Source organism: Artemia sp. Qi Xiang Cuo, chromosome 21 (genome assembly GCF_049724085.1).
Source record: "Artemia sp. Qi Xiang Cuo chromosome 21, ASM4972408v1, whole genome shotgun sequence".
Taxonomy (NCBI): Eukaryota; Metazoa; Arthropoda; class Branchiopoda; order Anostraca; family Artemiidae; genus Artemia; species Artemia sp. Qi Xiang Cuo.
In genome coordinates this window covers 12,851,423-12,863,374 of record NC_142814.1, presented here as the reverse complement: position 1 = coordinate 12,863,374, position 11,952 = coordinate 12,851,423, and the positions used below count along the sequence as shown (strand labels likewise).

The 11,952-nt window shown below is 37.0% G+C and overlaps 1 protein-coding gene across 1 annotated transcript in view; it reads right to left on the bottom strand.

Moving 5' to 3' along the window:
- Positions 1 to 4,309: 4,309 nt before the first annotated feature.
- UbcE2H (ubiquitin conjugating enzyme E2H) overlaps positions 4,310 to 11,952 on the bottom strand; it is a 24,796-nt gene continuing 17,153 nt past the window's right edge. Inside the window, exons 2-3 of the mRNA XM_089106826.1 lie at positions 8,908 to 8,984; positions 4,310 to 4,521 (exon numbers count right to left, since the gene is read on the bottom strand). Of these exons, the coding sequence (XP_088962952.1) occupies positions 4,310 to 4,521; positions 8,908 to 8,984 (289 nt within the window). The remainder of the gene's footprint in view (positions 4,522 to 8,907; positions 8,985 to 11,952) is intronic.

Below are 11,952 nucleotides of genomic sequence, written 5' to 3'. Positions count from 1 at the left end.
TACCCCGAAAAAGCGAGACAGAACCACCTTTTACGTACAGCTTACTCTTTGAAATACGGTTAGTCAGACGGGTACCCCAAAGAACCCGCAGACAATATCTCTGGAAAACAGCTAACAAATTCTCCCCTGTCATTTGAAAAACCGGCGTTTCAGAATCATAGTTGACCACTATCATCACTGTAGCATCCAATATTCTAATCTTGGTCCGTAGACCGTACTATCTTTTTATTCTTCCCAACCTTTTTTATTAGCAACAAAGCCTTGTTGTTAGACATTGATAAATATAGTATAAAAAAAAAGTTTCCCTTAAAATGTTGAGCATGCCCAAACTCAATACCCATTATTGGAGGTAACATCAGGCAACAATGACATCAACGACGTGTAAGTAAAGTAAGTATGACGGCACTACACCCTTAAGGTCCAAACCGTCGGTGCTGATCTTCGTTTCGTGGCCCTTCAGCCAGGAAGGGAAATGGGGGGCAGGGGGTCAGCCATCCTATGCTTTCGCACACCGTTCCCGCTTACCTTCCTCAGATTTCTCCAGGTACCCATTTAGAGCTGTGTCAACTCTGCCTAAGCTTACAGAGTCACACCACTGACCCGCGTCCCAAACCCAAATAACTGGCCACGCCAGGGATTGAACCCAAGCCCCTTGGACAAAGAATTCTAAAACCAGCGCACGTCCACTTAGCCAGGATGGCTTCATCAACTCCGTGCATGGATTGTAAAATTTGATGAGACATTTGCATAAGGTTATTGTGATTAAATATAAGATTAAAAATATACAGCATAGTAAGATACAATTATTTATTATATTTTCTACTTTACTTATTTTATTTGGCCATTACAATCAATATAGTAATAAAGAACGATGCAAGAAAGCAGATAATGATCTTGTTGAGAATTTTTTTATTTTTGTCTTATGCTAAATGTATTCTATTGCGGCTGTATTTACAACCTGCAGGTTGTTTTTAATATTCCCTTAAAAAAATAAAAAAGGACAAAATCCCTTAAAGAAAATGCTTTATGTCGGGAGATAAGGTGCATTTTGTGGTTAGTTGAGGACAAGCAAAGTCATGTCATGTCACTGAATTTTGGGTACTTCTTATTCAAACTATAAAATACGATTTGTTTCTTTCAATGCCCCCACCCCTTCCGATAAATTAAATCACGGTGGGCGATGGCTAACTTTAGTTTTGTGAGATAGAACCACCTATTTTGCCCACGTGTTCTAAAATCAAAATTCAAAATTTTCATAAACAACAAGTGGAACAATGGAGATTTTTTTTTATAATAATAATAATAATTTATTATAAGTCAAAAAAACAGGCCATACAGAACAGTATTCTTAATTACAATCCACAAGAAAAATAACATAAATGTCAAGTTTCACTCATTGATGTCAACGCTTCATTTACATATTTACATAACTGCCTGATTGTCCTTTTTACAGTCGTGTTCAGGATCCCCGGGAACTCCGAGTTACCACCCTCAAAATAATCTCCCCTTAATAAAGAAATTTTGCAGGCACTCGGCGAGAATATGGGCCACATCCTCAATACCTAGGTTACATCTGGTTCAAGAGTAATCCGCATCTGCATCTGGGGCCACCCTTTTTCTTTCAAATACTCTTTTTCTATTTTTTAGTGGCAGGCAATTCGCTCGGATCCGAAACCAAGTCCTCAATGTCTCCCCCGATAATCCTAGTTTAAAATAATATTCAAATCCAAATATTTCTTTTACTTGGGAATAAAACTTCAATGTGTTCAGATGTTTCAACTGCCTGGGTCCACATTTGGACTTCCTGGTCTTTTATCCTTTCTATAATCATAGCCAAAAACGGCTCACCCTGACCTGAGGGTCCTAGCCCCGCATTCCAAATATAGGATAATCCTAATCCATCTAAAACATTTTTTATTTGATACGGCCACGATCTTTTACGTTTCGACCGTAGCATCTCCACATAAGCTGCTTTTGCTAACCTATCTTCTGGCAGACTTTGAACTTATAGCCAGTTCTGGATCATCTGTGCTAATCTACTCATTCTCAGGGAAAATAATCCTAGGTCACCTTTTATTGCCTGATTGTGGGTCGTTACGTGAAGGCCAATTAATCTTTTAAAGTGTTGCAGCTGAAATGATTCCAATTGTGCTGCCGGGTCATGCCCCAGAGTTCAGCTCCGTAATGGATAGTAGGTAAAACTTTAGATAGAAACATATTTTTGCATTTTTAGATCTTTTATACTTGAAAGCCTTGAATTACGTAAAATGGCAGCTGAAACTGCTTTTCCTCTCTTAATCATCTCTTTTACATGATCTTTCCATCCTCCTTTTGCTGAAAGTGTTACTCCCAAACATTCAAAATTTTCGCTCTTTTTTACTTTTTCACCTTTATGATAAAATTCTTCTTTTTGATCATCATTATTCACACGAATTCCTCTAAAAACCACAATCTCAGTCTTTTTGATATTCAACAGTAGTTTCTTTCTATCTTAATATTCTTCTAATATACTCAATAAGATTTGGAGCTCCTCTGGTGACTTGCCTATCAACACCGCATCATCAGCAAAAAGCAACAGAGATAACGTCAGGTTCCCTAGTGACACCGTTGGGGCCCATACCTTTTTAAAATGGTCCACAATATCATTTGTATACAACGTGAACAACCTAGGCGAAATACTACTACCCTGTTTTACTCCTTTTCTAATTTCAAACGGCGACGATAATCCCTTCCCTAAAACTTTAACTATACCAAATGTGTTTCTATACATATCAGCTAGTATCCTAACGAAAAGTCTTGGTAAGCCTACCTTTAACAGTTCTAAGCACAGGAAAATCCTATCAATACTGTCGAAGGCCTTTTCTAGATCTAAAAATGCAACGTACAACCTATTCTTCCCTTTTGCATATTTCTCTACAAGCGCATGTAGGACTAAGACCCTATCAACAGCATTATATCCATCTCGAAATCTTGCCTGCTCCTCCTTCAAAATCCTATATTTTTCTAACCAATGAGCTAATCTATCATCTAGTATTCTTTCTAATATTTTGCTAAGACTAGGTACTAAAGATATCGGTCGATAATTCCTGTGATCCGCTGGGTCTCCCTTTTTGAATAGCGGCAAAATCAAGGATGTTTTCCACGGTGAGGGCCATTCTCCAGAAGCCAGAACTGAGTTGAAGATAGCCAAGAAGATGGGCATAAATAAAAGTTGGAATTGTTTCAAGATCTTTGTTGGGACTCCATTGATACCAGGTGCTGATCCCCCTTCCATGGCGCTTATGCATTCTTCGATTTCTTCTTTCGATGCGGGTTTTATCAGATCATAATCGTGTTCTTTCAGTGGGAGACTGATCTCATTCTCTGCATTCAATAATTCGCCGCTGAACCAGCAGTCAAACGAATAGTCTTCCTGAACCGCGTCGTTGTAGTATGTCGGCCATGTTTTCGGGTCCGGTACTTTTGGATGGGCTATGGAGGCCCTTATTTTTATCTTTCTCCAGAAAGACCGCATATCGCTCTTTTCATAAAACTGGATCAGCTCCTCCTTACCTTTTTGAATAGCCAGTCTCTTCTTCTGTTTTAAAAGGCGAACTCCCGGCGAACATTTTTAAACCTTGCTACTAGTCGAAGCTTATTTCCTCTTTTTCCTCTTCAATACGATGCAGTGGAATGCAACTTTAAATGAATATTTTAACCCTATATCTAAGGACCGTCCTCAGCAAAACAAATGAAAAAAGAATATCAAAGAACTCACATTAAAATACAATCTTCAAAACTGAAATATTTTCAAAACAGTCCTAGCATCATTACTTCAGGGAAGTTCAACCAGGACTTTTTCCCTATATTGTTGTTTAGGATGGAAAGGCAGTGTGGTCTTTGTCTCTATTTACGTCACGATTTTCAAAAATATACGGGTACTATTTATTCAAATTATAAAACGAATTTAGGTTTTTTTATTTGTTTATCTGTGAAATTAAGAGGGTTAAACTTGCCAATTCAAAAACCGATATGGCAAACCAGATTGGAGTAATATTATGAATAATATTATAATTCAGAATATTATTCATTTAACCATTAAAAAAAGTTAGGAGTTAGCAACAAAAGGTCAAGAGCAATTTAATTTTACCACGAGCAATTGGAAAAGGAACCAAACATTTACAAAAGGAACAAAAACGAATCAAATATTTGCCTATGTGAAGAGCTAGCAATGGTAAAATCTGGCGACAGGCAGAGCTGATTTCACCAGACCATATAAAATATGGCGTTCACCATCAGATTTTACACCTGATAGAACTAGACTTATGATTCATTTGATAACGTCCAAATGAAAGAAAAAAATAATGAACTTACCATAAAGGGCAGTCCAAGCTTGATTGATGACGTCTAGGCATACCGTGCCAGAAACCTCGTCTATATTTGGATGATATACTTTATTCATGAATCCAATGGATGGGGACTTGAAAGGATAATGTTCTGGCAAGTGAACTCGGACCTTCCAGACTCCCCCTTCATATGAAGCTACAACAATAACAAATAATAACTAATGTGACCAACTGACGGAATTCCAGAAACTATTAATGATGACAAAGATATACCAGCTTATGGCATTGGAAAGAATAGAAATAATATATGAAAAGCAAGAGGGCCATAGATTGGATTAAGAGAGATAGAGGTCGGGAGTATAAAAAGGAGATGAGTATTAGAGACATTTCTTCATTTGTTTGGAAAGAAATAGGAGCTGTTAGGCGCAACACACCATAATGGACCATATTGCACATATAGTGGGTAGTGGGGGAATTCTTCCAAGAACGGATCTGAAGAACCCCGAACAAACTGAGAAAACACAGACCCACAATACTTCTGAGGTAGTAACTCCCCCCTCGAAATAGTCTTAGACTCTCCCTAACTGTCAATTTACTATGATACATTAATTCTAAGAAACAATAAAATTAGCTTGTTTACCAGGTGGGAACCATAATATGGGTTTTCAAAGTATTTACCGGTTTCACCTTTATTCACAAATATAGTTATATTGGATTTTTTTTAATATCACCGAGCTTACTTTATATCCTAATTATTATTTCAGCAACAGGACTTATTTCTGTCTTACACTTACACCCTTATAAACGAACTCTGTAACATAATGTTTATTCTGAACCTTGTGAAATCTACAACTACTCAGTTTGGCCATGTTTTATCAATACGTAATTAGGTTTTACACCATCACTGCTTTACATATGTTGTGTAAGATTGGTTGAAAAACAACAAAACTTATTTTGGCATGAACTCATATGAATTTGAGTACGCAATTTGTTAAGGGAGGAGAGGCTGGGATTCGATTGCGCAGTAGGGACTAACATATATAAAAATAGGGACTAACATAAATAGGGAAAACCGATATCGCGCGTTGAAATAACTGTGTCTCCAAGAGTGGCCACTACAAAGATGTCCTGCAATTCCTGGACTACCATAGTCGCCAAAAAATGGAAGAGTCGACTCTTGTTTTCAGTTGATTTGAAAAAGTCACGCCTGTTCATCCGAAGAACGGGGGTTCGGTTTGTGACTTTCGCGGCGTAAGACGAAGTTCCTGTGTTTTGCTTTCTAATGTAGGTAGCGAAGTTCGAGCGAGCGTATCCACAGAAACTAATTCCAGGCTTGGGAACGATGAGCTGTACTAGAACAGACCTTTCTAGTACAATTAAGTCGACGGTTGGGAGACTGCTGGGCAGTGGCTCTCCAAGCTCTGCTGTCCAACAGTCAACTATGTCAGATTTTTTCCAAACCGTACCTTGCCGTACTCGGACAGGGAAGGTGGAACAGGCTGGTTCTCGTGCTTGAAAAGTCGGTCAGGTCTGCATGACTGCATATTGACTGCATGTACTTTACATGTACGTATGTCATGATATGAAGACATTTATAAAAGAGAATAGCACTTATTAAAAGTAAATTATACGTTACTTGTTCTCTTCTCATATGCTTTCTCTTTAAAAATGCGTGCCATGTGGATTTTCTTCTTTTCTTAGTAAACCTGCTAGCGATGAGGTATTTCGAGTCGCGTTTTCAAACCCGCAAATGATTGATTCCTTCAGACCACAGTCGTCACTTGCACATTAAGGTGAACCAGAGTTTGTTTTGTAGAAGTATGAAAGACAGTCTACATCTGATAATGATGAAATTTATGGTGACTCAGTAACGTATTGTTGAATGTTAAAAGTAAGTACATTTTCAGACTCAGCATACTCGATTTAGACATGAAAGATACCCTAAGCGCATCTACTACCTCAGTATACAGAAAAGAGTACGGCCCGCGATTATGAAAATGACGATAACTAGGAAACTACTGATCTGTTTTCAAAAGTGGGCACATGCTCAGAATCAGCAGACCAGAATCAACCAGAAACGACCCTTCAAACGTCCAAATCCTGCAATTTCAAAAATACACGATTTTTCGCACGGAAAAACACGGTGAAACGCGGAAAAACGTGCTCAGAAAATGTGGTTCTGTCCCCTGTCAGATTTTCTGTATTTTTCTACACATGTGTGCCAACTTTCGTGCTTTTACAATAAAATGAACAAACCTTATAGAAATCGGCGCTTATGTACCTAACTAAATGGAGACCGCCCTTCAGTGGCGCCTATTCACTGAAATGTAGGGGGGCAAGGATTGCAGAGTGGACAATCAGTTAGCCATGATAAAATAGGAAATAGCTATAAAATAGAAATAAGAAGGTATTTTCAAATTCTAGGGGAGAGAAATTGTCCCCCCCCTAATTGGCACCCCTGCAACCCTCTCAGAGAAATATCAGTCAAATCATGTGCAAATATTCCCCTTTATGCCTTGGTGGTCAATATATTAAAAGCATTGCAGACATCCAGAATTAGCAGCATAAATAAACCCAGATTCAATAGCAGAATACTGAAAATTCTAAAGAGTTGTATAGCCATGCTCGATGGGGTACTTGGCTCAGAAACAAAACTGAAATTCATGTAAGAAAAAGTGTTGCTTACAAAAAGCTAAGTAGACGGGAAAACATACTCTCTTCAAAAATTCTAACAGATCCACTTAGTAAGGATGTTAGTTGATAACCAGCTAGACCATTCCTAGGTCAACTTTTACAGAAGATAATCGCTTAAACTCACTCAAGTCAACTGAGGAAAAAGTTCATCTTCAAAACAGATTTACGTTTTTGTCAAAGGCAAAATAATCGAAGGAAGACTGAATTTAACTAAGATAGTGATTTTATTTTCAGGGGTGGATGACAATGAGCCCTTTAACCAAATAACAATATTAGTTGTTTCTACCTGAAAAACAAATTCAAGAGCCATTGGCTTTAGGCAATATGGGTGGTGAAACGCTCTGGGAAATGGGTTTCAAAATAGAGAAGCTGTGTGAAGATGCAGTTGGCTTTCCAACACCAGCAAAATAAGAGGCAGAGTCGTTTGTAGGGTTGGTGGTACCTGGGGTAAAAACAATTACAACGCCCCCCGCCCACCTCAAAAGAAGCAAAAAAGACCGAATCAAAGTGAAAAATTTGATCAGTCGCAGCCCCCCCCACGGCGCCCGGGACAGCTGTTCCGGTTGTCTCCCCCTTTGAACGGCTTTGTTAAGAGATTCAATGCTTCTTGAACTTTAAAACACCCTGAACAATGTTAATGATGGAACTGATCACCTGCCAAGTTTTTTTCAAATATCTTTTCCATATCTTAAGAGTAGAAATTTCTAAATCAAAAATAAATATTCTCACAGAGTTTGAAAAGCTAAAGAGAAGCACCAACAGACTTTGCGACAATGACTTTGCTGATATGTAAGATTTTCAAACTTTATTTTTCCTTCTCTAGCTTCTAAGAAAGCCTGGGGTCACCGATAAATTCAGGGGAATATATCTTTTTGGCCTAAAAACACAAGGGGCCAAAGTACATAGACCAGCGAAACAAGTCTAGAAGACTTGTAGATGGAGTTCAACTGTGCGCAAAAATCCATTTCCTTTTCAATTCTCCTTTTCTTTCCTTTCAAATTCTCTGTTAGCCTGGATTTGAGGAGGGTTATCTCGTTCTGATCAAATTTAAAGAAACCAGAGAATACTTTAAGACAAAATATAGAAAAAGAAAATTTCCATAAAGACTGTAATCAAAACAATTCATAATTTTATTTCATGCCAAATTCACATTTAAAACCACCATAATTGTAGTTGAGGTAGAACAGATAGTACCTGTTGGAAACTCAAACTAGCACATTTTTAAGTAGCAACAAATGTTTCTGTATTTTGAAGTGTGGAAGAAATAAGAAACTGGGAAGTTAAAAGCCAAAATACTGCAAAAACCTCCCATATATTTCAAAGTCAATACTACAGAGGTTCAAACACAGGGGAGCATTACCAGCTGTATTTTTTGAAGGAGGGATATGGTATCAGCACTATATTTTTTTGCGGGGGGGATGTATCAAGGGTATTTTGATAGGGAGGATATTTATTTGAATCAGAAATGGAATATTCACCCATAGGGAGTGGCTTCTTTAGACCAAACTGAATGGATTTCCCTTTCCTTAATATTCGCAGATGACAACAAAATAGAACAAAAAATACCAACTTATGTCAATTGCTTGATTTTGCATAGCCCATCTTGGTTAGCACAACAAAACATAGGCATGCAATTATCTTGCTCAGCATTTTTTTTTTTTTTTTTTTTAAATGTAATAAACAAGAATGTACTAGCTACCAATTTTGCAAAACAGGAAAATAAGCAATGTGATTGAACTGACAAAATTTTCATTATACTCCTCTATAATAAACATTTTTTTTATTCCTTAATAAATTTTCAGAACTTACATTCTGAAAAAACTTGAGAAATATTTGGTGCAGTTTAGTGCCTTTCTAGGGAAGCAAACAACTAATTTCCTATACTCACTTCCTTTTGGCCCAAAAAATTTGACAGCAAACTCGTTGAGGCCTCCAAGAATGGTCACTTCATATTTGTTTTCAATCCTAAAAAAAATTCAAACAAATTGAAAAAAAGGAAGGTAAGATGTTAAATGAACTAAACAAAATAGCATGAGTATTGACTATTGGTGCAGACTAATAGCATGAGCAGACTATTGGTGGAGATAGTGAGTTAAAGCAATAAAATCATAATCATTGGTGCACCATCCAACTCTTGTCTAGAAACCCAGCAGAGAGGAAGTGAATCAAAGAGCAACATGTTCAGAGGTGCCTTACAAACATGACTCATGGCTGGGATGAAAAAAACACCGGTCTTACTCATTTGCTCTCCATGTATTAGAGGATTTTTCCTGGAGTAGAATACCGTACTGAGTGAGAAATGAGGGAGTTGGGAAATTATCATGAGCTCAACAAGTGTGTATTTGAGCTGAACAATCATCCTACCCTAACATACTGTAGAAAGAGAAGAGATGTCACCCTCGCATTTAAGATGATGACCAATGACACCATTAAGCCCGCTTTTGGTCACAGTGAATACACCAGAACATGAGGAAACCCCATAAGACTAGGTCAGAAATTTAGCAGAAAGCATGAGAAGTTCAACATCTTCACCAATCACGTTGTTTCACTCTGGAAGTCACTCAGCGAATCTACCATGTTGGCCAGATCAGTTGACAGCTTCAAGATTGTTGTTGACCATGACTGGAGCGGCAAGTCACTGAAGACACAATGGAACGAACCAGTATCATCCAGCAGGGTTTAATAGGTGCCACCCGCCCCTTTTAGCCCTCAAACACGCCCGCCCGGCAATACATCTAGTGACACTCAGCAATGAAACCAAACTGTCAGTATATATGTAAATAGTGATGATCGACTCATGAACTGTGACACTAATATCGAGTCAACGTTACCTGGCGACATCTATTGGTTCTTCAACCTTCTTCACTAGAAGATGCGATTTAAGAAAAGGTAATTTAAGGTAATCACTGGATCAGGTACCAAGTGGGGTTAGACATGGAATTGTCTTGGCCTTATGCTCAGTTTCTGTGTTTTTATTCTACTATGTGTATTTTTGTGTTTTTTATTATATTATTTGTGTATTAGTACTTTGATTGTGTTTATGTAGTTAACAAACTAATGGTTAAGTTGCTATTTTGATATAGTAAGCAAATATATAGCCTAGACTAGGACTATATCTAGGCATTAGGATAGGGGCTCAGACAAAGTTAAACTGGAAACGACTCTGAAAAAAAAATGAATCTAGTAAAGTAAGAAATTAATTAGTTACATTTATGGCATAGAACAGAAATAAAAAAAATATGCTATTTGGTTCCTCATTCAATACATTTTCCAAACATAGCAACCACTGTCACTGCAAATTTATCACAGTGCCCTATGATGGGACCAGATATAGCCCTATGCTGTGCACAAAAGCCTCATTTTTGTACTTATTACTCATAAGTACAAAAACAGTTGATTCATAAGGCCAAATATGGCCATTAAAAAAAAAATCGGTAAACTTTCACAGGTAGCCCAGGACTATATTACCTGAAATCACGCTTGCCACCAATGAGTGCAAATCCTCTTACTACACCAGAACATCTGCTTTACTATACTGCAAAAATTTATATACCAGATAAGGGTCTGGTTAGACTTTGATCTTGTTCAGTTTAGCTGCTAGCAAGTGGTTATTTTAAGTTGTCTTTGGATGCCATGAAGAACAGGTACCGGGGATCATTTGTGCCAAAATGGATTACCTTGCACTTCTTGGAATTAAGTTCAAGTATCCAGACTCTTCATGGGCCCCAGAAGAGGGGGGGATGGCGACCCTGAAATTTGGGACTACAAAGTAATTATAAGGAAACCAAAAGAAAAAAAGCAGGATATGGAAAAACCATAGAAAAAATGTGTGTTGCCCCATTGTTGACTGCCTGCCAATAGATTTTGACCCTGTAATGAAAGTGTAAGAGCCTAATTATTGATAACATTCAATCAAAAAATCAGTTTTTATGGCGATTCTAAATATATATTTGTTTATTAGTAATTAGTGCTGTTATAAGTACCCTAGAAAGTTCGTATAATTAAAGGAAACGCAAGGAAAACATTTTAATAAGGGGCAATTTTGGTAAAAACATTCCGTCAACTTTTGCTTACATTGCAAGAGTACCCATGAGCTGATAAATGAAGCCACTATAATCATAAATGTTTCCCCTAAACGGAATGCTGGGAATTTTTGTATTTTCCCCTTGAACGGATACGTTTTTTTGTGCTTAATTGTCATTTATTTATTTTTCGAGGAGTGAATGTATTTATCTAGTTGACACTTTGAAAAAGATTTAATTTTTACAGTTATGAAGTATAAAGGTGTCAAATATATTGGTTTTTGGTATTCAAAATTAAATTAAAAATATTGAATTAAAATTTCTTATTTGATTTTTTATCTTAGTTTTAATGTTTTACTTGGAACAAACTACCTTGATAATACGTTAATTTTTATAAACTATGAGTCTAAAGGCATTAAATATTTTCGTATTTAATAACCAAGTTCATAACTGTCGATATTGTTAAAAAATATCCGTCCAACGCTTCGGCATTGCTCAACGGGAGCTTATGTCTTAGTTTTTGTAAGTAGGCTACTGTTTTGTGTAATTTTTTTTAATTAACTACAGTTTCCATTTTCATATACTTTGACATACTTTCTTCATTGCCTTTAGAAAAATGTTTATCTCTAAGCTTCATTAAATAAAAAAGTTTTTTCAACTGAAAGTAAGGAACAATATTAAAACTTAAAACGAACAGAAATTATTACGTATAATGAGGGGGGTTGCTCCCTCCTCAAACCTCGCTCTTCACGCTACAGTTTTTCGGCACTAAAAAAAAGTTACTTATTGTTCTAATTAAACATCCCTTATGTTTCAGGAGTTGTTCTTAAAAAATTGGGACAAAATTTAAACTTAATCGTAAAGAGTGATGTGTCCAGGAGGGACAACCCCCCTCACATATGTAATAATTT